We start from the raw sequence: 26,634 nt of genomic DNA, 5'->3' as shown, positions 1-26,634 counted from the left end.
CATAAATCTGAGTGTCATAGTTATAGTGTGTCATTTAAAAACTGAGGAGGACTGGATGAGATTACCCAGGCAGGCACTGTAAAGAGAGAAGAAAAGACTGAGTCCTGGACTACCTCGATACTGTGAGGTCAGAATGGGAGGAGCCAGCAGAGCTGAGTGGGTACGCAAAGCAGGAGGAGAGTAAGGAAGACGCGGCATCTCTGGAGCCCAGGGAGAGAACGTTTTTGGGAGGAGTGGCAGATGCATCAGTCCTTGCTGAGAGATGGAGTAAGATGAAGACCGTTCTGTCTTGTGTGATGGAAAGTCCCTGTGATCTTTACAAAGCTGTTCCCAGTGGACAAAGGCATCACTGTACACAAATATACTTGCTTAAATTTTTTTGATTTATTGATTTCTGAAACACATATTTTTTAAAATTTCCACTCTCATCATAGATTGAACAATTTTAATTTTTTATATTTCTAATGTTTTTTGTTTTCTAAATAGTAAAGTTCTGTATTAAATGAATAATGACTCTCATGTCTTGTTAGTGAATTGTGATTTTTTTAAAATTTGGATTTAGGCTTCTTCCCTTTAATGTTCTAGGAGTCTCTTTTGCAAATAGCGTGTAGCTGGATTTTATTGTTTTACTAACAAATCAAAACTTTTTTTAAAAAATGGGAACTTAAGTCCTTCACATTTTTACTTTTAATATTTTTAAATATATCTGTTATCTGGGTTTACGTTTTCTATTGAGATGCTTTTTTTGCTGTTTTTTTCTCCTTTTCTTGCCTTTTGTTAGCTTGACCAAGTTTTCTTTGCTCCATTTGTTTTCCTTGAAGGTTGGCCAAGTTATGTATTTAGTTTCAATTATTTAAATGGTTGACTTAAAAGTTGAACTCTCATGGTTATACATGTTTTCTTATCAGCATCTAGATTTAATTCATCTTTATCCCCACCAGGCAAGATAGTTATATTCTCTAGCTTTCTTCTTCTGCCACACTTACCTCTACATGTGTAAGCAATTTTACCAAATTAGTTTTATTCCAGTTAAAGTAGTACTGTTTGTTTTTTTCCCGACTCACCATTTTCTTTATCCAACATTATCTTTTTCCTTTGGATTACTTTTGTCATTATTTGCTCAAGTGCATTTTTGAGCATTGCAATTATTTTAGAGGTGGTGTGTTTGTGGCAAAACTTCTGAGTCATGGTGCGTTTAAAAAATGTTTCACACTTGATTGTTAGTTTGTGTTGGTGTTGATTTGCAGGTTCAAAATTATTTCCCTTCAGAATTTTGAAGATAGCGCTCTGGTGTCTTTGGCACCAGGGTCGCCGATGAGAAATCTGATGCTGCTCTGCTTCTTGTTCCTTTGCAGGTTTTATCACGTGGAATTTTTCAACATCATGTTCTTTATCTGCGGGGTTCTTAAATTCACCAGGACTTGTCAGCAGGCCCTTTTCAATCTGTAAGTTGTGCTTTCTCCAGCTCAGGGAAATTTTATTTAAATTTTTTTCTTGTGATTTCTTCTTTCATTGTTTCTGTGTTTCCTTTGTGGAGCTTCTATTATATGGATTTTCGAGCACCTGGTTAGTTTTCCATATTGCTAAAGTTCTTTCTGATATTTACATTTACTATGTCTTTTTTATTTCAAATTTTGGGAGATTATCCTTATCTTTTGGATTACTAATTTGATTTTCAATTGTACAGTTTCCATTGATTATTCATTCATTCAACAAATACTTAATGAGCTCCTACTATGTGCCAGGTATTATTTAAATGATGAACAGTCAGTGGCAAATGAAGTCATCTTGCTGGCTTTTTATTTTCCAATAATCCTCACTCTCTGAATGCTCTTGGTGTAGGCCGTGGAGGACAGGGAGTCAGTCAGGCTTCCTCACCCGGGTGTCTGGGCAACTAAGAAGCAGTATTCCCATAGCCTTGAGAATGGGCTCACATGCGCAGAATCACGCTTTGTTATGTCACGCCTTGGCACCCTGCCTGCCTTGTGTGCGTTCAGTATATAAGTCAGCGCGACATGCGGCTCGCAGTGTGCATGGATCGCCCCACCCTAGAATAAAGGCATGTCAGGCACCCCCACGGCTCCTCAAATTTTCTTGCATCTGCCTGATTCCCATGTTAACCTGCCTGGCCTTGAACGGCTGAGACATAGGCAAAAAAATATTTTCAAACATCTCTGAATATACCAAATGTGCTCTTTTTTTTTTTTTTGGTTTAAGATGACCATTTTATTCAGAACTCTTTTTTTCCCGGTCAGGTCTCTTTGTTCCTTTTGTCTACGTGACTCTCATGCTGTTGTTGTTTTGAATGTCGGGTGATCCTTTTACAAGTGAAGAACCAGGTTGGGTATTACAGGTAAGTGGTAGGGGTTTTATCTGCTTTTGTGTGGGTGTGCTGACAGACATCTCTCCTGAATGCAAGATCTGAGTTCTTTGTAGGTGGGTGGTGAATGTCCCCAGGAAGCATTTAGGTAAAGATGAACGGGTATGCAGTAGGTAGGTGGGTAGAACATTTCATGCCAGTTAGAATTCTTGATTATAAACAACAGAAACTGGGTCTGGCTAATTTATGCAGAAAAATAACTTCTTAGCAGGCTATTGGGTGGTTCACAGAATTGACCAGAAGGCTGAAAATCAGGCTTGGAAAACCAGCAGGAGCCAAAGAGGTCAGTGCCAAGGATACTCTGCAGAAGTAGTTTGGTTAGGTCGTTGCTTAGTCTTTGTGGGTGTCCCTCCAGATTCAGGTCCTGGGTGGAACAGCCAGCACTCCAATTGCCAAGCCAGGAAGCAGGGATATCTGCCAAGCACCCACATGTGGCAGGTAGAAGAAATGGCCCCAAAGAAGCCCATAGCCTAATCCCTGGAACCTGTGAACATGTTCCCACACATGGCAAAAGGGACTTTGCAACTGTGATTAAGTTAAACAATTTGAGAAAGTGTGACTAGCCTGGATCATCCAGGTGTCGGCCCAACTACAGGATTCCTGAACAGTGGAGAAACTTTCCCGGCTTTGATGAGAGGGAGATGAGAAAGGCCAGGGAGATGCAAGGTTGCTGTCATTGAGGATGGAGGAAGGGGGCCATGAGCTAAGGAATATGGTGGCCCCAAGTAGCTGGGAAATGCAAAAAGACAAACTCTTCTGTAGTTTCCAGAAAGGAATGCTGACCTTGATTTTAGCCCCAGACTTCTGGCCTGTGGAACTGTAGAATAATGAATTTGTGTTCTTTCCAGTCACTAAGTTTGTGGAAATTTGTTATGGCAGCAGTGGAAAACAATACACCGCACATTTACGGTATTTCCCTGCCATGATGCTAAACTAAGGGAGGTTTCACTCTGGTGCAGGTTACACATTTTCTCCTTGCAGAACTGCCTTGCCATCTCCTAGCTATTCCTCCTGTGCAACCCCTGCCCCCGACCTCCACTGCCGTCTCCCTTCCCCAGGCCAGCACTGCTGATGTTTTCTTTCTGCAGCTGAGGGGCAGGGGAAGCTCGATGGGCCCCATGCTCTGGATGCAGTTCTTCAATCCGTATCCTGAGGGTTGATTCAGAGCCTTCTTCTGAAATATCGTAAACGTCCATCTGAGTTTGGAATCTCCTTGGATTTGCTCTTATCTTCTCCTTATTTTAATCATTTATTTGGTTCATTTTCTGCAGTCAGTTTTGGGATGTGGTTTTTCTTCAGTCTTGTCAGTGTTGATTTCATTTAACTCTATCTTCCAGATATTTCAAAAGTTTCTGATGGTTGTGTTTTTTTCCTGTTTACCAGTGCTGCACGGATTTCTCCTTTAAGAACAACACTTTCCTCCAGTTGGTATAAGAAAATCTGGGTGGAAGAGGGACATGGTCCCATTATTTAGACTGTGTGTTCCATACCTGGGGCTTGGACAGGCTCCAAAGGACTAAAAACTTCCCTGGAGAGGTGGGCCATGCGGGCCGTGGTCTGAGAGCAGGCTAATGGTGGGTTAACGCAGGGGCCACCCAGGAGACAGCAGGTGGAACCCCTGCTTGGGAGGATCCAGTGGACCTCAGGGAAGTCCCTTAACAGGGGAAGAGAAACCAGAACTGGGTTCAAGCCTCAAGTTTGCCTTTTGCCAACTATGTAACTTTAGGCAGGGCTAGCTGCTGTGAGCTTCAACTTCTTCACTTGTAAAATGGCGGGGGTGTGGTGGTAACATCTATCGGCAGGGTTACTGCAAGGATTAAACGAGTTAATGGTGGTAAAATGCTTACCACAGGCTTGGCACACCATAATATTGGGTATTTACTGAGTGGCATTTACATGGATCATCTTGTTTAATCCTGATTATTAAGTCTATTACATAGATCAGGAAACTGAAGAAGAGAGAATTTAAGTAAGCTGCTTAAGGCTGTGATCATTAAGTGGCAGAGCAGGGACTCAAACCTGGGTCATCTGGCTCTGTCATCTTTGTACACACACAATGCTACAGATTAAGCTATAGATGAGGGCTATGGGGCCGATGCTCTTCTCTGGCTTTTAAATGTTTCTGTGCAGTTTTGGGGTAGGGAGACAGATTCATTTTAGGAATTGGGAAGAGACTGAGTCAGAAAAAGAGGAGTAACTGGCCCCAGTAACAGTCAATCTGGAGCTAGCTGATCATTGTAGGTTGTTGTTTCATGTCTGTGTTGGCTGGTTTCCTTTTGTTATATATTATTTTATGGCGATAAAGTTCATGTAACAGTAAGCTACACATATCTTAAGTGTACAGCTCAATGAGTTTTCACATGTTTACACCTGTGTAATCACTATCCAGATCAACCTACAGAAAGTCTCTAGCCCCTAGGATGCTCCCGTGTGTCCCTCACCCAGGTTCATACCTGCTGCACTGACTTCTATCAGCATAGGTGAGTTTAGTCTGTTTTGAACTCATGTAAATGAAACATACAGTTTGTGCTCTTTCATACCTGGTTTTTTTACTTTGTTCTTTATTTTGACAAAGACCCAGATGCTTTATAGGCCATGAATCTGTGAGCAGATGACCACACTCTGAGCAGATAGCTATGATCTCCGAGTGTGGCCCCCAAGGGCTCTACACAAGTACAGGTTGTCGTGACCTGGGTCCAGCAGTGGGGGATGGGAAAGAGGAGGAAAAACCTTCTTGGGCAGGCTGCCATGTGCTTGGCACCCTGTGGAGGCTCTCAGGACTCAGGGGCGAAGATTCCTGGTACACTATAGCTGTGTTCTGGGTGGCCTTGTCTTGTATAGCTGTTCTCATTCCAGTCATTTCCGTGGGCTGACTAAAAATGCTGGACATACTGGCTTGTGGATTCATCGGCTCCTATTTGGTGGTCTTAGCTATTGACAGTTACATGCATATAGGCCTTTCTTACATCACTTTGCATGTACTCAAGAGAGTACCTTCTATCTCTGCGGTTCCCCAGGAATCAGGTTTTGAGACGGGACAACTGCCTAACTTCGCTGAGGGTAGCATGTTCTTCGCCCTTTCGCAGCTGTAGTGCAGCGGAAAATGCTGAATTGTCCCACACACATGGGTGCTGGAAATGTCCACACCTCACTCCAGCCTCTGGAACTCGTCTTCCCAGAACAGAGGCATCTCTCTCCTCCCTGTGAAACTTTGCCTTCCAACTCCTCCCTTTTTAGGATAAGACGGCTTCTTTTCTGGATGAGCTAAGAACTCGCACAAAGTCCTGGTTGGGGCTTTTTCCAGAATAGCTTTTGAAACACAAATAAGCTCTTAAACCTCTTAACCTGAGCATAAGAGGGCCCTGTGTCTTAGAATAAAAAGCCGTTTTCCTTTTAGAGAGAAGTAAAAAGGAGAAATATTATCCTTTCCTTCTGTCAGATAAGTCCCCAACAGAAACAGGGAACAGGAACAGGGCATAAACGGCTTCACCAATCATCTGTCCCGTCCCAGTAGGTTCTGTGTCTCCTCTGCGTCTTTGCGTGGGGAAACCTGGCAAAATCACACTGCGGTGGCGTCAGCCCCGGTTTTGACTACAAAATGGGGCTGATGCCAACTGTACAAGGACATTGTCATCAGTAAATGAAATTAGCTGTTTGAAAAATTTGATACTTAGGGTTCTAATAAGTGTCATTTCTTTTCTTTCTTTTTCAACAGGAGGAAGCACCTGCTTGTGTGAAGTCTGAGCGTCTGGGTTGGGTGGCCGGATTACAGGGCTCTGAGAACAGAGAAGTGATGCATTTCGCCAGAGAGGTGGGAAGCAGGCTGGTGCCCACACAGACTTTTTTCCCTTCTCTTTATAGTTCCGAGCAGGGCAGTGGTGTGACTTGAAGACACTGGGAGGTTCTTCCATGCTCTCAACAGTAGTGCCCAAACCTGACTGTTAGAATTACATGGAGAGTTCAAAAACCCTTCTACCCTAGCCCCTTACTTTCTACTACCCTGGCTAAGAATTGAGTCAGTAGGGTTGGGGAGATGAAAATATTTATTTTAAAAAATCTTCAGATGAGTCTGATGATGAGCAGTATGTTTAGAGACTAAAGACAGATGCTCACAGACACAGTTCAGAGCTACACTGAGATGCCCAATGTGGTTTCCGGGGAAGGAGCTGGTGGTGCCACTCTTGCTGCTCAGGGCGAGTGCTGCCTCTTTAACAGCTGGCTGCAAAACAAATGCTGAATGCTATTTCGGCCTTTTTTTCCAAAAGTGAAAATCCCCTTCAGATTTCTCCCTGATAGCAAAAACTGGTACTAATTCAGGTCTTTTGTAAAAGCAGAGTGGTGTAATGTGAACTTTTGAAAAGAGGGGTCAACTATGATTTCCTGTAGGCGCTTATTGTTCGGGGCAATTCCCACCCCAGTTGTTCCCCAGCTCTTGTCACTATTTCACCCTGATAAAAGCGAGAACCAGACTAGTTTCTTGAGTTAGTTTCAAAGTGACTCAAGTAGAAATCTAGGAGATTCTGATGTATTCAGGAAAATACCTAGATGTATCATATGTATTGTTTAGGTACCTTATTGGGGGCCATCCTCATAGATCTTATTTTGCAACAGTCTGGAGCTTGGAGAGTGTCTTTCCATGCATACTTTTGAGGAAAGTTGAATATTGCTCATCTGTGCTGTTTTGTATATGTGTTGCATTTGTTTTTATTTTTATTTATTTATTTTTTGAGGGTTTGAATAATGAAGTCATAGTGGAGAAACACTGGCTTACTGCTGTTAAGATGTTTGATTTGGGTTTTTTTTTTTGCTATCATTTATAGTAAGCAAACAAAATTTAACAATTAATTTTTTTTGGTTCTAAGTGCACCAGGTTTATATCTTTTCAAATGAACGAGCCTTTACATGAAAGTGACTAAATGGCTGTAAGTCTTTATATCCTGTCATTCCCTCCACCTTTCCCCCCTACAAACACTTCCACTAGATTATTTTGAGGCATTTGAAGTAAATTTCAGAAGTTATACCATTTCTGCTATAAATATTTCAGTATGGACTCTTGCCTCAGCTGGGTGGCTCAGTTGGTTGGAGTATCATCTGTACACCAAAAGTTTGCAGGTTTGATTCCCGGTCAGGGCGCATATGGGAGGCAACCAATAGATGTTTCTCTCTCTCTCTCTCTCTCTCACTCTCTCTCTGTCTGTCTCTCTCTCCCCCACCCCTCCCTCACTCCCTTCCTCTCTTTCTGTAAAATCAATAGAACATATCCTTGGGTGAGTGGGTGAGGGTAAAAAAAAGATTCTTAAAAAGACTCTTAAAAAACATAAGCATGCATTTGGATTCAGCAACTCTAGCAAAATAAAGAAGTATAGTCTCAAAAAAAAAAAAAAAAAAAGAAAAGAAAAGAAAAGGAAGAACCATAACCACAATACTAAAAATTTTGACAAAGATTCCTTAATATCATTAAATATCCAGTCAGGTTAAATTCCCCCCTCATTTCTGAATTTTTCGGATTAGTTCCCTGTGCTGTTAACAAGTGTTTTCTGCTCCCTGTACTTCCTATAAGCTGAGTGTTAGATCGGAAGGTTTAATCTGATTTGGTTTGGTATTTTGCCAAGAACACTTCATAGGTGGCATTGTACAATCCCATGGCAAGGCAGATGATTTAGCAGGCACTAATTATCATTGCTGAAAGGTTTTCTTATTCATTTCTGACTACCCCCAACCCACCCATCAGCTTCTCCCAGACACACCTCACTCAGACAGGCTTCTTTGCTCTGTTCTAACTGATCAGAAAATGGTTACTTGGTTGTACACTTGTTTCAAAGACACAATTTCCTTGGAAAATAAGCAGAAGGGTCCATTAATCTTCAGCATAGGTAAATGGAATTTTTCTCAGTCCACATCTATGGCAACATTGTTGGTCATCTATTCATATGCCATCCGTCCCACCCTTATAATGTGCTGGCATAGTCCACCTCTCCCTTAAGAGGCTGACTAGCTCTTTACTTTTCAAAGCCTGACTGGTTTCTGGGAAATGCTTTCCCTCTTAGTGAAGATATTCCTGGCCTTTGGCCTTTAGATGAGTATGAGGTTATTATTTGGTGCCGCTGTGGCCATCCTCTGACTGTGTGGGCAAGCTTGAAGATTAACATCAATGTGCCAGGTGATGGGGTGATGGGATGGGAAGGGGGAGAGGTCATCCCCCCAGGTCTTCAGTAAGTCACTGAGCCATTGAAATAGCCAACCCTGAAAATGCCAAACCCCCAGATTTATTATGTGAGAATATAAACTTAATCTACTGTTAATCGATCATTTGAAGCTATAAACAACCTAAGCAACATACAAAGTACATTTAAATACATTTCTTTTATAGTTCTGCTTACTATTTAAAGTTCTGATGTAGAGAAAAAAATCTATAGACCTTGACCTTGAGTCTCCTATAAAATCAGTCTTTCTTATCCACTCTAATAAAGCTAAAGTGATATAGATAGCATACAATATTGAATTGTCAAAATTAACTTATTATGATGGCTTACTTTAAAAAATATCAGCTTTTGATAAGATATAAGCTGAAAAGGTGTACAGCAACTTTAAACTGGAAATGGAGGCCTATGGACTTCTATGCTGTGATAAGGCTTGGAGTGAAAATATTTTCCAAGGACCATTCTCAAAGGACATAACTAAGAGTTGACTTTGAGTGTTGGCAACAAAGGGAAACTTTTCTCCTATTACATTATGCTGGACTTAACATTCTTATTAAGTAGTGGAATTGGAATTTATGAATCTCCTCCTTTGCAGCAAAATGATTCCCAAGTTTTAAACTGAATGCATAAGATTAACATGGAGAGTGATGAGAATTTAATTAAAAAATAGTATGATTTTAAGAAGCAGCAATAGAACTGAAAAAGTAAAGGATAGCTGATGGTCTGTCCTGTACTTGTTCCTGCTTTTTTTAAAAAAAATGAGATATAATTCACATTATAACATTATGTTCCTGCTTCTTGTTATTTTGCATTCCCAGACTGTGTTGTTTGGAAGCAAAGCTTCATTGTTTTTTGTTTTGTTTGGTTTGGTTTGGTTTGGTCAGTAGATTGCACCTTTGTCCTTGCAGGCAAGGTGACGGCAGCAGTTCCAGGAAGCCCTCAGTAACAAACCCTCTTTGTGTTGTGTGAGGAACCCTGGCTCACAGATGAGTGACATCATCAGGCTTCCCACCCTGTCCTCTGGATCTCTCGATGTACAGAGACTCATTGTTAATGACTTCCACTGAACAGTAGCTGGCTCTTGCTGGCTTCATTCTCTGTGAACATGGTGATCATACATCCCAGAGTTAAAAAAATAACCTGTCCTGTTTCAGACTGTGTGTCAGGCCATCTGCCCTGGTGTCTGACTAGGAAAATATGATCACCTTAATTATGGCACCACCCCTTGCAACTTCTCTGCCGCTTGGAGGTTTCCCCTGCATGTCTCATTGTTTTGGGTACCTCTTAGGTGATATTCCTTCTTCTTGGCCTAATAAGCAAAATTCCCTGTGTGTCTTCAGTGGAAATACCCTCTTTTCAGAGATCCTGCCTAGAAGGGATTTCAACATAATCAATACTAAAATCAGACAAGGTAAGGCAGGAGCCCATCTCCCTATGAAAAGCGACCTGATCAAATTCTGAGTGAGTTAAGTGTCATTATCACAATAAAGTTCAAAGCCTTTAAAAATACGTAAGGTGATGCATTTGAGCTGGTGAACATAAAACTTACCTTGGAAAAGTCACTGAAGAAGGGAAAGGCGGGGTTAGAATTTGGCTTTGGAGATCAGATTAGAGCAAAGAACGACCTTCAAGCCCACGTGGGGCAGAACTGCTGTCGACAGGATGGAAGTCAGGCAGTGGGCTCACCATTGACTCTGACACCGTGGCTTGGAGAACATATTGAAATCTCTGTTATCTTCTAGGTCCTTAATGCAGTGAGCCAGGTACACCAAAAGTGCTTAGGAGATACTTGCTGACCTACGAGGACAAGTGACTTTGACTGCATTTATTGTGTTTGCCACACCAGATGCACTCATTGTTACAACCTTTCTGGTTTAGAGGGTCAGAGAATACCTGAAAGGCCATGAAGAATGTTTGTATTTGATTTTCCAGATTTTTTTTTACCTGACCATGAAGCAAGGATATTACAAATAAAATTTAGCAGAGGACAGGCAATCCTTAGGTGTGAGATTGGTCATGGTCATGGCTCGAACAGCTGAATAAATAACATGTATATGTATTTGGCTCCTTGGGCCTTTACCCAAGCCTTTTACAACTACCAGGTGTTTTATAGACACATTTTTCTATGAAGTAGTCAAACCGTAAACAGTGAATCTTGCCTGATTGTCACGTCTTACAAAACAAGAGAGACGAGAAGCAGCACCATTTTCCTAATGGAAATGTCTTTTGTTTCTGTCCTTGGAAGCACGGGGCCAAGGGTGTGAGGGCGGATCTTGGGCTGCGAACTGTCCCACGGCCTTTGCTCTACTCTCAGCGCGTGCTGACTGGGGGCTCTGAGTCGGTCTGTCCGCGTGTGTAACCCTGGTGCTCTGAGGAAAGTGTCCCCGCCCACTGCACCCTGAGCACAGCCCCACAACATGTTGTACGGTAGTTCTCCTGACCTGCAGCTTTGCTTTCCAAGGTTTCAGTTACCTGAAGTCAGCTGCAGTCCAAAAATCTGAATGGGAAAATTCCAGAAATAAGCAACTGGTAACTTTAAACTGTGTGACATTCTGAGCAGTGTGATGAAATCTCGTGCTGTGCTGTTCATCCTGCCCAGAACGTGAGCCATCTCTTTGCCTAGCGACTCCACGCTGTATGTACAAAACACTAAGGTGTTTTGAGAGAGAGAGAGAGACCATACTCACATAACTTTTATTAAAGAACATTGTTATAATTGTCCTATTTTATTATTGGTTACTGTTGTTAGTCTGTTACTGTGCCTGATTTATAAATTAAACTTCATCATAGGTCTATAGGTATAGGGAAAAACATAGTATATATAGGATTTGAAACTCTCCACGGTGTCAGACATCCGCTGGGGGTCTTGGAACATCTCCCCTGCAGACAAAGGCAGCGGGGGGGGGGGGGGGGGCTGTACAGAGAATGGTTGGTGCTTGATAAATGTTTGCTGGGCAAGAATCATGTATTGTTAAGCATTCTTTGTGAACAGTGTAGCTTGTTCATAAGTTCCTTGGATAAAGGATTAATCTTATGCACCCAAATATCTGTTAATAATTAATGTGTGTGCTTTGTAAGTGTTTCTGTGTAATCAAGTGGGGGAAGGACCACATTTGTGATTACCATGGGGAGCCTGCATTATTGGCCTTCATGCCTGCCTTGCTGGCATTGCCTGTTAAGCAAGAGAAATTTCTCCCACGTCCTTCCAGGATCTCAAAAATCATTGTAAGCACTTGAAAAGGACCTGAGAAATATTTAGGTCAAACTCTTTATTTTGTAAATGAAAAAAATAGGATCTGGAGAGATGGAGTGATTTATTTTTCCCAAGGTCATATAGCTAGTCTTTGGCAAAGCCAAGAAAAAATTTGAATACCCTTGAATGTCATGTTTTTTCTTCCTGAAATATTTTAAAATTTTATCTAAAATATCTTTGTTTCAGCATCATTTGTGTGTATATATATATATGTATGTATATGCACATATATATACACACACATATATATAGTCTGTACAGGGGGTATCCAGCTATACAATATGGAAAAGAGACATTTATTGGAAAAGATGCAAGATATAAGAAACATTGTCCTAGGAAAATGACACCTCAGTGCCCTTCAAAGTAGGTACCTCAGGGCCTCACACAATTCTCCCTTAGCCAACACCTGCCCTGTGGTATTTTCCTGAATCTCATCACAGTCTGAAATCTCTTCCCTTTCAAAGGTGATTATAGTTTGGGGAAAAGCCAGGAGTTGCAGGGCACCAAGTCTGGGCTGTAAGAAGGCCGAGTCAGCTGGGTGACTTGATGTTTTGCAAAAAATCTGCTCGAGACTGATGCATGAGCAGGCACATTGTCATAATAAAGCCGCCAATCACCAGTTGCCCATAGCTGTGGCCTTCTGAATCATCCAAATAGTTTCCGTGGAGGATGTTCAAGCTCAATGCAAAAATTTGATGCAGATTCATTGCTCTACTTGCTCAGTCACTTTGAATGTGACAGCCACACAGTACACAATACACATGCTTGCTCAGTGGTGCTTACCACCCCCACTGACTAGTACAGTGAAGTCATTGTTCACGCATGTGCATTCCAGTCCACTCTCCTTGGCTGCCAGGTTATATCGATGTCAAGCAAATCATTCTTTTTATATTAACAATGGTTGTACTTTTCCTGGACAGACCTCAAATAGTTGCTATAATCAATTACTTCTTAAGAAAATTCTAAAAGCTTTTAGCTACTTATTTTCCACATGACACATTTCAGGAGTTAAATAAGAAGGTCTGACCAAGACATCAAAGAGAAGAGACATAAAAAGATAGAAAACTTCAAGGGGGTTTATCCAAAAGTGGTAACATGACTCAAATCCTACCCACATTCAGGTAAAAAAAGATGTTGAGGCTTTGAGGGGGCTCAAAAAATAGCACCTGTCTTTCCTATCCAGGTTCTCAACAAACTGAGAAATGAAATGAAAAGTGGAAGATGAAGTCTGAAATGTCACCTGCATCACTACAAAAGGCTGAGCCCCACGGCAGGGCTTAGTGTGGCAGCCAAGTGGGGCTGTTCACAGCGCCCCAGGTTTAGGCCAACCTTCTTAGCAGAACAGGCACGTACCTGAGGGCAGACCACTACAAGAGGAAGAAAGGGGACCAGGCTAAGCTTCCCCAGTGTGTGGAGAGTGATGGTAAGTGGTGCCGGGAAGAGCCCCGAGCGATACAGCCATCGTGAGACTCCCCACAGGAGTGGGGACAGCCATTCCCCGTAAGAAAGAGAAGGTTTGAAGATTGTGAGGGAAAATTTGTGAAGAGGATTTCTCTGGAGGAGACTAGTCTGAAAGCCCCTCCCATCCCAAAGTCCCTTTCTTGTGGAAAAGATTTCATTCAGAGAGTTTTACATGCACTCCTGAGGCTGGGAGAATGCCGAGGACTGGTGTTTGGCTCATCACCGGGCAATTTTGAAAGAAAAAAGAATGCTAACAGTGGAGTGACGAGAGGTGGCTGGACTAGGTGGGCCAGGGTTGGGAGTTTGGAGGGAGGTAGTGGTGGGGGAGAGAGAGAGAGAGAGAGAGAGAAGAGAGAGAGAGGAGAGAGATAGAGAGAGAGAGGAGAGAGAGAGGGGAGGAAGAGGTGAGAGGGGAGGAGAAGGAGGGGAGGTGAGGAGGAGTGGAAGGGGGGTAGATGAGACTTACTCTTGTCCAACAGGGCCACCATAGAGAGCTCTTAGGTTTCAGCAGGGAGAAGCTGAAGTTTTGACAAAGCTGTGGAGGTTTAGGTGATGAAGGAAAATCCCCGAGAGAGGCCCCCAGCAGCGGGGGGATAGGGGTTCACTGAAGAACCCATGAAAGCACCTACATTAAGAACAGGTGGTTTTCAATATTGTAGCTTAGCCCAGAAGAAGACAGAATCCACCTAGTGGGACAACTGGACAACAGAATTTTCTTTCTCTTTCCCCTTTACTTCTCTTCCCTCTTCCTGCGTTGATTCTGGAACAAACCATGTTAGTAAAATGGGGCTGACAGTCGGGAACATGAGGTAGAGGAAAGGAGGATGGACCCTGTCCCCTTCCCTGGTTTCCTGGCTGCAGAAGCCTGCAGATGGGTGAAGGGAAAAGTTTCACCTTTAAATCTGATTGCAAACGTTGATTATTACATAAGACTGGCTATTCTGACTTTGAAATTGAGACTGTATTGGAGACTTAAATGTCTGTAGGACTTTTTTATTACATAAGAGTATTTAAAAACCAGTCATAGGCTTATGGAGGTTTTCATCCAATGGCGGGGAAAAGAACTTTCTCCCACTGAATAATTTTAAAACATCAAAAACAAGATTGCTCTCTGAAGAGATTATTTTCATCTTCACATTGAACAGCCTGTTGACTTTATTTGTTGGTTTTTACTCCTGTAGTCCACCAACATGGGATTTTTTGTGGTATCTACACATTTCTTAAGCATGCTGCCTAGACCAGCATTTGGGATATTAACAAGACTGGAGACCTTGAACTGACCAAGGCTGAATCCCACTGATGGGCTTGCTACTGTGTCTCCCCAGGGACGCAGTGCACAGCAAACTCTGGGGCTGTTCCTCTGGCAAGTTATAAATTCAAGATGGAAAATGATAAATTCATTCTAGTAGTGACAGAGATCTTCCTGGATTCTTTCTTAAAGCACTCCCTAACAAACGGCACTGCTGTTGAACTTGGTGGTGAGGAAAACTGAACGACATATTGTTAAAGGCCCCATCCAATCCTGCCCAAAGCCTGGCAGCGGAGGTTCAACTGGAGTTCTCATCAGCATCTCTCTAACACCTTTGTTGTTTGATCTGCACTAGTTTCCCCTGTAAGACATTAAGATCCAAAGACTGCTTTAAAGAAGTTTATTATACGTGAAGTGATTGAAAACTGCCAATCACAAATCTGGCAATCCCCTCTCATGAGCTTAAAGACTGTTCTGATTACGATATTACATTTTATGAATACCTTACCTAGAGAGTAACAATTTTACTATGTCAGACTACACTACACAAAGATGCATCAATTTCATCTGCAATGAAAAATAGAGCCTAATAGCACCGTTATATTTATATGATAGTCAAACAGCAAGATGCAACATAAGTACTTCGGCTGAAAGGATTCTGATCATTATTTAACCTTGAGATGATGATTAAGGGTGAAGGCTTGTCAGCTTCTATGAATTATTTTCTTCTTATGATTTGGCTGTTATGATTTGATTTTTAAAACTCCATAATTAACACTTATTAACATGTGGATCCCCCCCCCCATGATCTGTGGGCAAGGTAAAAATAACAAAAAATATTAGTAGAGATGATCGGTGGTCACAGAGAGAGTATTAGGTAATTATAAGGCATAATTGTGTCTCAGATACAACAGTGCCATGCCCACTGGTTTTCTACTTTAATAAGCCAAGTTTCTTCAACCATGATGCAAAGAATGGACACAGTACTTAGGTTTGATGCTATGAGTACATATTGGTTTAATGCAAGGGAAATTGTTCAATGACTACAGATAGTGTTCGGTGCCAAAGTGTGGTCTGAGAGCCAGCAGCATCAAACATCTCCTAGAAGATGCAAATTAATCAGGCCCTCCCCCAGACTTGCTAAATCAGAATCTCTAGCAGTGGGACACAGGACTCTCTTAACAAGGCCACCAGATGGTTTGAGAACCACCACTCTAATATCTTATAACTATTTCCATTGGCTATAGTGAAACGTTGGCAAGTACGGAGCGTGTAGTGGCAGCAGTACTCTAAGCAGCCCTGTTAACTGCAGGGGTGTGCATTCCAGAGAACAGGCTCTTTGGGTCAAGTCTTTGAGTCCAAGGGTTCCTCTTTAGTAGATTTTGTTTTTAAGTCTCCAGAGTGCACAAGCCATAGTTTCTTCCCATTACCAGTCATCATTGTTGGTTCATTCTTCCTGGTAAAAGGGATGTTTACGACACCCTTCGTAATGTCCCAAGATTTACACCAGCCCAAATGTCTACTGCTTGCTCCCCTGTTACAGGCATTTCCTTGAAGTCATCTTGAGTTGCTTTAAAAAATCTAACATCCAACATGATACTCTTCTATGTTTCTTTATGGCAGAACTATGTTCTTTTGCCTATAGGTCACAATTATTTATCAGAACTCACCAGAAAATGGTATTGGAGAGAGTCCACATTGCAAGCACACTTAATTCAAGATAACACAGTAGAACAAACACTTAACACAGAGAGCTGAAGCTCGCTGGCTAGGACTGTGTGATGCCATCATTACATAATCTTTCTTTGGCTAAGGAGGTAAGGTAGCTCTCAGTATGAGAGAACTGTATCACTGAGTTTGGTAATAGACTCCTAGACAGCTAAATAGAGATAGAGATAATTTTTTAGGGAAAGCATTTTAAGACAAATAATATTCTAATGAATCAGCATGCATAGGGTAGTATTAAATGAAGTCAATGGATATGATAAACAGAAAATGCTATCTTGTGATTTAATCTTCATGGTATTTCATATATTCTGTGTTTAAAGATATTCTTTTTAAAGCCTCAAATGCAAGGGCAAACATTTAGAACAGTGGATCTGAATCCTGAATGTGCATCAGAATGAACTTTAAGCTTGTTAAAAATACAAATTTCTTGGATTCCAAGAGATTTTTACATTGGTAGGTCTGAGGTGGAGCCCAGGAACCTGTTTTTAACAGGCATTCCAGGTAATCCTTGTGCAGCTTGTCCTTACCATTCATTCTGAGGAACGCTGAAAGGCCAACTAAGGAAGAGGAGGGGACTTCCAGCCAACACGGAGGTGTAGGTAGATACACTTTGCCTCCTTGCACAGCCACAAGAAGGACAACAACAAATTTAAAAACAAAAAATAACCAGAACTGCCAGCAAATTGAACTGTATAGAAGTTCGACAACCAAGGAATTGAAGAAACATTCATCCAGTCCAGTAGGAGGGGTAAAGACGGACAGCCGGAGCAAAGAGGACCTTCCACAAGGTGTTGGCTGTAGGACCGGTGTGTGAGATAGTAGCTGGTGGAGTCGGCGGTCCCACACTTGTGTGTGGATAAAATGAAAGGAACAACTGGGAGCAAAACAGACATAGCAACCCAGGGCACCAGCATGGGGAAATAAAGCCTCAAAACCTCTGGCTGTAAGAACCTGTGGGAGTTGAGGCGGCAGCAGGAGAAACTCCCAGCTTCACATGAGAGTTGGTTGGAGAGACCCATGGGGTCCCAGAACATACACAAACCCACCCACCCAGGAATCAGCACCAGAAGGGCCCAATTAGCTTGTGGGTGATGCGAGAAGTAACTGAAAGTAAAATGAGAGCCAAGCAAGTGGCATTGTTCTCTCTTAGACTCTCCCTGCCCCATACAGTGTCACAATACAGTGACATGGGTTGCTCTGCTCTGGTGAATATCTAAGGCTCCCCCTTACTACAACAGGTGCACTGAGACAAAGAAATATGGCCCAAATGAAAAAACAGATCAAAGCTCCAAAAATACAACTAAGCAATGAAGAGATAGTCAACCTATTAGATGCAGAGTTTAAAATGCTGGTAATCAGGATGCTCACAGAAATGGTTGAGTATGGTTGTAAAATAGAGGAAGAAGTGAAAGCTATACAAAGTGAAATAAAGGAAAATGTACAGGGAACCAACAGTAAAGGGAAGGAAAACAGGACTCAAATTAATGATTTCGAGCAGAAGGAAGAAGTAAACATTCAACCAAAACAGATTGAAGAATCAAGAATTCAAAAAAATGAGTAGAGGCTTAGGAACCTCCTGGACAACTTTAAATGTTCCAACATCTGAATCATAGGGGTGTCAGAAGGAGAAGAGGAAGAGCAAGAAATTGAAAACATTTGAAAAAATAATGGAGGCAAAGTTCCCCAATTTGGCAAAGGAAATAGACTTCCAGGAAGTCCAGGAAGCTCAGAGAGTCCCAAAGAAGTCAGACCCAAGGAAGCAGATACCGAGGCACATCATAATTACATTACCCAAGATTAAAGAGAAGGAGAGACTCTTAAAAGTAGCAACAGAAAAGGAGACAGTTACCTACAAAGGAGTTCCCATCAGACTATCAGCTGATTTCTCAAAAGAAATCTTACAGGCAAGAAGGGGCTGGAAAGAAGTATTCCAAGTCATGAAAGGGAAGGACCTACATGCAAGATTACTCTATCCAGCAAAGCTTTCATTTAGAATGGAAGGGCAGATACAGTGCTTCCCAGATAAGGTCAAGTGAAAGGAGTTCATCATTGCCAAGCCCTTATTATATGAAATTGTTTTTTGCTTTTTTTAAAAATTTTATTTTAATCATTGTTCAAGTACAGTTTTCTCCTACTTACTCCCATTATATGAAATGTTAAAGGGACTTATCTAAGAAAAAGAAGATGATCAAAAATATGAATAGTAAAATGACAACAAACTCACAACTATCAACAACTGAACCTAAAAAAAAAAACAAAAAACCAAATCAAAACAAACCAAGCCAACAGCTAGAACAGGAACAGAATCACAGAAATGGAGATCACATGGAAGGTTATCAGTGGGGAGGGGGAGGATGGGCAGGGGGAAAAGGTACGGGGAATAAGAAGCATAAGTGGTAGGTACCAAATAGACAGGGGAAGGTTAAGAATAGTATAGGAAATGGAGGAGCTAAAGAACTTTTATGTATGACTCACGGACCCATGAACTAAGTGGGGGATGCTGGTGGGAAGGAGAATGCAGGGTGGAGGGGAGTAAAGGGGAGAAAAAATGGGACAAACTGTAATAGCATAATCAATAAAATATATTTCAAAAAAGACTAGAAACAAAAAAAGATTTTGTAGTAACTTGTGTAAACCTACACAAAATTCCTAGCACAGGCCCTGCCACGCAGTAAGCATTTCATAAATGATGGAAAAATTTTGTTTTATATGATCATTAAAATAAAATTATGTGATTATGCACAAAAAAGGAAAAGGAGGAAAATGCATGGGTGTGAGACGGTTTCAATCAGAAACTTTCAATCAGAAAGCTCAGTTTCATAGGAATTGTACCTGTTTTGGATCCTTGTAATATACTATTGCAAGCTTTTAAATAGCACATATATCCTGCCTAGTTCTAGAGTTATTTGTGTATCTGCCTTACTTTCCCCAAAGACTGTAAGCTCCCTGAAATACAGGAATTATGTGGCATATTAACCTTTGTATATTCAGCTGGGCTTACCCTGGGCCTTCTCATTATTGAGAAGGTGCTCAGTAATACCTGTCAAATGAAGGAAGGCAATAAGGGTAAAAACGCAATTTAAAGAGTGTGATTGAAACAGTCAGAGAGTGTTTAGTTTTGGCTCCTTTTACCCACCAGCTGTGAGACCTTTGCATCTTGTCATCATCTCTGCGCCTGAGTCCAGCTTTTGTAACATGGGCGATAAGTTTCTTCCTCTTTCATAGGGGTTAAAAATCACGTAATATATGAGAAAATGCTTTAAAATTGTAAAACCACTTATTTCGATTTTTTAAAATATGGTGTGTCATTTTGCTCTAGCTCCATTTCTCCTGTGAATGAGTGCTAGGTTGTATGACTGAGGCAAAGAACACAAACTTTACTTCTGGCCATTATGGAAAAGCGAATGCTAGTATTTGGAATTTAAAAGAACCACATGACTTTTCCAACTCCCAGGAAAAGTATTTAGTATTTAGTATTTAGTATTTAGTATTTAAATTAAATACTAAAAATTTATAATATGAATGGAAGAGATACTCCACAGATAACGAAGGGAGACACACAGGAGAGCAAGTTAACTATTCACACTGCAGCCTGACCCTGAGATGGGGCACTTTCAGAAGTCTGCAGGTGTTTCTTGAAATGACCTCTGAATGTAGTGTCCTTGCGATCACTTAAAAGGCAGCAGGTATCTGATGAGATGAGATGAGAAGTGCAAGTACGTAGCATTTCTTTAAGAAACTCAAGGTGGGTGGGTATCATAACTACCCCTCAAGCTGCAAAGAATGGAAGAACTGAAAGAAATTAGATCACTTACAAGTGGCAATGCACCCAGGTGGGCTGGTAACGGCTGGTCCAGGCCTGGAGCCAGTCCATAGCTCAGTGAGGAAAAGAGGGACAATGTACATCCAGTGAGTTTTCCATGAAGTTGTATTTACTCAATTGAGCCTACTGTGTTTTATTCTAAGATTAGGTCTTTCCTTGTTTTGACCTTCTTAAAGATGTCCTTGCTTTTACAAAATGTTAGTATATTTTTAAACTGGCAAATGATAAATTAACATTATGACTCTCCATTCAAATTTATTTACTCAGCCTTAAGTTTGAATTCTGGATCGATTCAAGGCAAGTGGCTTGAGTCAAATTCTAATCCATTCAGGTTTTGATTTCTCCATGTGTAAAGTCACAAAGACTTACAATAACATATGCAATAATACTTGCAAGGACCTTAGTGCAATCTGTTGTACATAGTAGGTGACTAATAATCGGTGGTGGTTAGATGAAGAATCAAGACAATACATGGGGGTTGCCATCTAGACAAGTACACCGGATAGAATGTTGATGGTATACATTTGTGTTTTCGCTACTGTGATACTTTTCATTTATTTCATGGCCTCATTTGGGACCTATCCATGCCTTTGTTCCAAGAGTAAGTCTCAGCAGAAAGCACTAAGGCACTTTCCCTTTCATGCACACAGCCAACCCTAGAGCCCCGTCAGCTGGTAGGAGCACTCCAGAATCAGTGATTGAGTGGGGTTGTGCCTACTGGCTGAAGTTCCTCTTGGATCTACAATTTAAGCATATTCTTGGTTCTAGGACTAGTAGTTCCCCATTGTGTAGTGTGGATCTTTGTATTTCCAATGCTTAAATTGTAATTGTTGATTGTGTTTTGTAAGTGTGTGTTGATGATTTGAATGAATAGATGTAAAACAAGGAATACATCAGCTCCTTAAAGCTTTGAGGTTTTCCCAATTATCTGTTTCCCAATTACCTATCTGAAATAGATAGCATTCCCACGGGTGATCTTTAACTCACTTGCTAATAAGAAAGACGGCAAATAGGAAAAAAATGGGAGTTCCTCTTTACTGAAACACATTTGAGTCCCTGGTGGATATAGTCCAGGTGTTCTGGCTGGCACCGTCCTAGCCAAGACAAGCTAAATTTCAGCTCATTGTCTAATAACATCCAGACTTGTTTCCCTAAGAATCTTTAGAATTCTGTAATTAAATTTTATCAGACTCCTTTGAATGCATTGAAACATTTTTCCTGACTATGGCCTAGTCTGATGACAAGGGAATTAGGAAACAGAATGGAACTTTCATTGAATGCCTGACATATGCCAAATATTTAATATATTTACTTAAGCTTTGTAACCATTTTGGAGTTGAGAGAACTAGAGCTCAGAGCCCTTAAATAACTTCTCTGCAGTCTCACAAGGAGCATGTGGCAGGGCCAGGATTCAGTCCAGGGTTGTGTGTCTAGGGCTCATTCTGACTCTGAAACTTGTCATTTCTCCTTTTCTTTCCAGCAAATGTGAAAGACACATGAAACAGACTTTAGCTAGAGGTGGGAGGGATGAAAAGAACTGAGTGTGGTATGGAGAAAAGTTATACTGCTTGTCTACCCGTAGTATGTGATTTGGCCTTAAGTCATCCAGCTGTAAGGCCACAGAGTTGGACTAGATGACCTCTGAGTGGAGTGACCACATGGCCCAATTTGCCAGGACAGCCCTGATTTATACCAGTTGCACCAAGGCAGTTATTAGCACCCCCTTCCACTTTTAAAAGCGTCCTACTGTGGATAAATTCTAAGGCTTCCCTATATATATGGCTCTTTCCAGGTCTCAATATCTATGATTTCAAACTGAATCTAACAATTTATTTGATGACTGAAGCAACGTGGATTTTCATTTTCCAGGCCTGGGAGGTGTAAGGGGCAGAAAGACAGCATGGGAGGTGACTGCTGTCTGGAGTTGCTTTGTAGCTCCGACAGGGACATTTTCCTGCTCTTACTGCTTCCCGCTGAAAGTGCACCAGCGAGTCTCCCTCTAGTCGGTTTGGTTCTGGGAAGCACTAACGGTGGCTGCCACTCCCCGAGCACTTAGAGTAGTCAGGCTGAGTGTATCATCTTATTTGCTGCACTTAGTAATGCTGCGAGATTGCCCGCTTTCTGCATGGGGAAACAGGCTCCGAGAAGTTAAGTGACTTGCAAGTGAGGACGAAGCCAGGTCTTCCTAACCTGTCAGCCATTAACTGTATTGAGATATGTACACAGGCCCCGCCCCCCCCCCCACAGGTGATAATTTTAAAAATGATCAGGCCTCCTCAATTCCTATTGGCCTTTCCTAAATGTATCCATGTCAGTGCTACTCTTTGTAATTTTATCTTTCACTGCTTACACCATCCATCTTTACCTTAGGGTAGAAGCATCTGCCTCAAATAAACCATCAACAGATTTGGATGAAGAGACAGGTTCTCAGGAAAAAGAAAGAAGGTATTAGAAAGTAGATGCAATGACTACTTACTCATACAGACCTCCTTCTTCCTTCTTTTCCTTGAAATGTCTTTCTTTACCAGAGTATAAAACAGAAAATAGACATTTGCTTTTCTGGTCATATTTACATAGACAATACTGAAATAAAAACCACCAGTTGACACTCATATTGTTCTGCTTTTATTTATTGTCTGGCTAACTTACACAGAGGCAGATGTCTCAAGTAGACTCTCGCCCACCATTTAAACTATCCTGATAAAACAGATAGGAAAATGTGCATGTTTACATAGTGCAGTGGTATGAAAAACATTTTTTTCCTCCTTTACAGTCCCTGACTATAAACAGGGAAAATTAATTTCATGCCAAAAATGTTGGGGCGCTTTAACAATCATCCCATTTTTGCTACTCAGATAACAAAATCTGTATTACAAGTTAAAATATAAAGGCCTAACAGGTTTTACAAATATGCAAATAATCTGCTACTTAGACATAAAAAGTCGATTTCTTTCAAATCACAAAGTAAGGCACCATTGGATTAAACATTCTCCCCAGCTTTTACTAAATAAAATGCAGTGAAATAAATACTGAACACTGAATTTTAATACTGTAATACATTTCCATATAAAATGATATGTGAATGTTAAAATACTGTATTGCATCTTGAATACATTTACCCGGAAGTTTTATGGAAAAAAACACACATAAGCTCTGATTTCAGGGAAGAAGATTATTCATTTTTATGATTTACCATCGTTAAAAATATTAGCATAGAACTTATTTAAAGTTTTGGATGCAATTAGGTTTCTAACTTTCAAAGCAAGAGTATAAGTGTATTAATGAAACATTCACTTAAAAAACACATTCTAAAACATCTCTATCCTGGGTGAATAGCAACTATAAGTTGTGGCCCCATTTCAGACTTTAGGATGGCACCTGCAGAGTTGGGGTGTGTGAGGAAATTGGCCATTCTTGCTTTCCCTTATAAAACTCCAACCCACTTTCTTTGGCTGACACTTTTCTTTGCCATATTCGCCAGCAAGGCCCCTTTTCTGAGGTGGGTCATTAGGCTTTCTCACAGGAGTTTTAATCAATCATCAATTAAAGAATGATATCTGATCAAAGAGTCCAATAATAAAGTGATGTTGCTGCTATGTTACCAAAATATGAACTTTTTGTAAAAATACTTTGCCAAGGTTGTTATACCTTTATATTTCTTGACTCTTTGGGTAAAGGACCCCAAGTTCCTGAAAGACAAATGAATGGCAGAGGAGGGCGGGAACCCAAGATCTGTAATGTGCTAAGCCCAGGACTTTGGCAAGACAAGATATAAAAATACAATATATTCAATGGGTAATATCATAATTTATTAGACATCCCATTTACTAGAACTCTAAGTTCTTTTGCTTTTATATAAATGAAACAATTATTTCTTCTATAAATAGGAATGCTTCTTTCAAAATCTTTGGATTGGTTTCTCATTAGCATCTCCCAGTAATACATGAACAACGCACTGAAACCATGATACAAAGTTTATGTAGGCATACACATACGTGGCCATGTGGCTTTAAAAAAATAAGTAATGGTCATTTCAAACATAATCAACTGTATAAAATATCTAAATGGAAATGTTTTGTTCCAATTCCATAGTTAGATTTAAAAGTCCCAGTGAAGTCTGTAAACAAAATCATACATCAAAAGGCAAGGCTGGCTCTTCCCTGTGGCCCATTTGGGAGCTTCATTTGCATAGATCCAAGGGCAAACGACTCCTTGTCCCGGACAGTTTCAAATTTCCTCCGATTCCAGCAACAATCTCTTTCAACCCCATACGCATCAGATTTAGATTTTTACAGTTTCACCCATCAACCCAAATCTGGCCCCTTTTTCTGTGTTTCTGATTTGCTACCTTTCCCTGACTTTCCCCGCTGCTACTGCGCCGCCCCACCCCAAGGAGCAAGCGGGGAGGCCAGGCAGAAGTGCAGCTGACGGGTGAGCTCCAGGCTGCTAGTGCTGAGCCTGGAAGTCCCAACAGGCTTTCGTTCCTTTCCAATGGCTTTACTCCACATAACTGTAAACGCTGTTAGAGCAATTTCTGATCTTGGTACTCTAAAGCAACACTCGTATACTCGTTAAGGGAAGAGAGAGAATAAGGAACAAAATCTAAGGTCAAGCTACCTGCCAGGCAAGGTGTTGGGTCTTAACTTTACTCTTAGTTACTTCTTGAATTGCTAAAGCTCGTCTTTCATCTTCTGTTTTTTAAACAAGAGGTTTTGCGCTATCCTCTGTCTTCTAGACCTGTGCTGTCCAACATGGCAGCCACCGGCCGCATGTGGCCTCTGAGCCCTTGAAATGTGACGAGTCCAAAGAGAGATGTGCTTTATGTGCAAGACACAAAACCAGATTCTGAAACTTAGTACCAAATAAAAATAATGTAAGATACCTCATTAATAATTACTATTTTAATTGCAGGCCAGATGGTATTTTGGATAAAATATATTAAAATTAATTTCACCTATTTCTTTTTCTTTTTTAATGTGGCTACTAGAGATATTTAAATTGTATATGTGGCTCACACTATATTTCTTTTGGACAGCTCTGTCCTGCGGCCTGCTTCAGGCTGCCAAAAATTATACTCTCTAACCACAAAAACTTCATGTGAGCCCTTGCTCAGCAACTTGCTTAGGTGGCCCATGGTTCATGGAAACAGACAGGAGGCCAAGCATGCAAAAAAGGCATGGAAGCAAGCAGCTCTCAGGGACTTTAATATTGTCTGTAGCAAATTTACGGTGACTGTTTGAATTTGAACTTGGTTGGCTGAAACCTGGAACACAATTTATCTCTGCCTACTTGCCATAAAAGCCAGTTGGCCCCTAAGCTGTACACACTGTTGGGCTGTAGCTGAAGCAAGCAATAGCTTTGAGAATATACACAGAATAAAGATCTACGTGCATTTCTTTATCGGATTCCCACCCCTCACACACATACTCCCGTGTCACCCTCCCTTCTTCCCTACTCCTTCTATGACAGGGACGAGGGAGGAGGGTGTGCGACTCTTGATAGCAACAGCAGAAGTCGCTGCGGGGCTCGGGTGGAGAAGAGCAGGCAAGGATCACCTCAAGGGGGGCGGCAGAGGTGGGGCACCCCTTTCTCTTCGGTTGGATCCACCTTGGTGAAAAAAATAGACAAAAGATAAATTCTGGTTAGAAAGCCTGTGTTCTCACTGTAGTAACTCAAAGATGTTCACAAAGGTATACATAACCCTACACCCTGTGACCAGCACGTGTGGATGGGAAGGGAGGAGCACGTAGGGATCTGAACGAAATTACTAGTGGATGACCCACCTCTGGCTACAGACTACCTGCATCAAGTTAAGAAAGTTAAAAAAAAATTGTTTTCCTTCTTATCACAAACATGGTATGTGTTTGTTATAGGTTTAGAAAAAAATAGATAAGTGAAAACAAAACAAAAAATTCACCAAGCTTGCACTACCCAGAGATAATAAAAAAACATCATTTGTATATTTTCTCTATATAAACAGTTCCTTTCTGTATTCCAAAAATTGGATCATATATAGTCATTTTGAACATCTTTCAAAGTCATTATGCTTTACATATATAATTGTTAATGACACACCGCATTCTATTATATAGGCATATTAAGGTTATTCATCTAATCCCCGTTTTTGGGCATTTAGGCATCTTCTAATTTCTAACCAATCTGTTTTTTATAGTAGCCATCCTAATGGGTGTGAAGTGGCATTTTGTTGTAGTTTTATTTGTATTTCCCTAATGATTAGTAATATTGGACATTTTTTCATGTGCTTATTGATCATCTGCAGATCTTCTGAGAAATGTCTATTCAAGTATTCAACCCATTTTAAAAATTGGGCTGTTTTTTGTTGTTGAACTGTAGCAATTTTTTATATATTCTGCATATTAGTTCTTTATCAGCTATATGATTTACAAATATTTTATCACATTTCAGGGGTTGCCTTTTCATTCTGTCGATAGTGCTCTTTTAAAAACTATACTTATTTGTGAGCTATACAGGTTTAAAATCCACTCACAATTTTTGAAATTCATCTGTCCCACACACACT

The 26,634-nt window shown here is 40.9% G+C and overlaps 1 protein-coding gene across 3 annotated transcripts in view; it reads right to left on the bottom strand.

Annotated features, from left to right (window-relative positions):
• Positions 1-22,710: 22,710 nt before the first annotated feature.
• Positions 22,711-26,634, bottom strand: part of WIPF1 (WAS/WASL interacting protein family member 1) — a 120,857-nt gene continuing 116,933 nt past the window's right edge. For all 3 annotated transcript variants that reach the window (XM_028509837.2, XM_036023274.1, XM_036023273.1), the window contains exon 8: positions 22,711-25,701. In XM_028509837.2, the coding sequence (XP_028365638.1) occupies positions 25,646-25,701 (56 nt within the window). In that variant the 3' untranslated portion in view covers positions 22,711-25,645. The remainder of the gene's footprint in view (positions 25,702-26,634) is intronic.

This window comes from Phyllostomus discolor, chromosome 4 (genome assembly GCF_004126475.2).
Source record: "Phyllostomus discolor isolate MPI-MPIP mPhyDis1 chromosome 4, mPhyDis1.pri.v3, whole genome shotgun sequence".
Classification (NCBI taxonomy): Eukaryota; Metazoa; Chordata; class Mammalia; order Chiroptera; family Phyllostomidae; genus Phyllostomus; species Phyllostomus discolor.
This window is presented reverse-complemented; position numbering and strand designations above follow the sequence as displayed.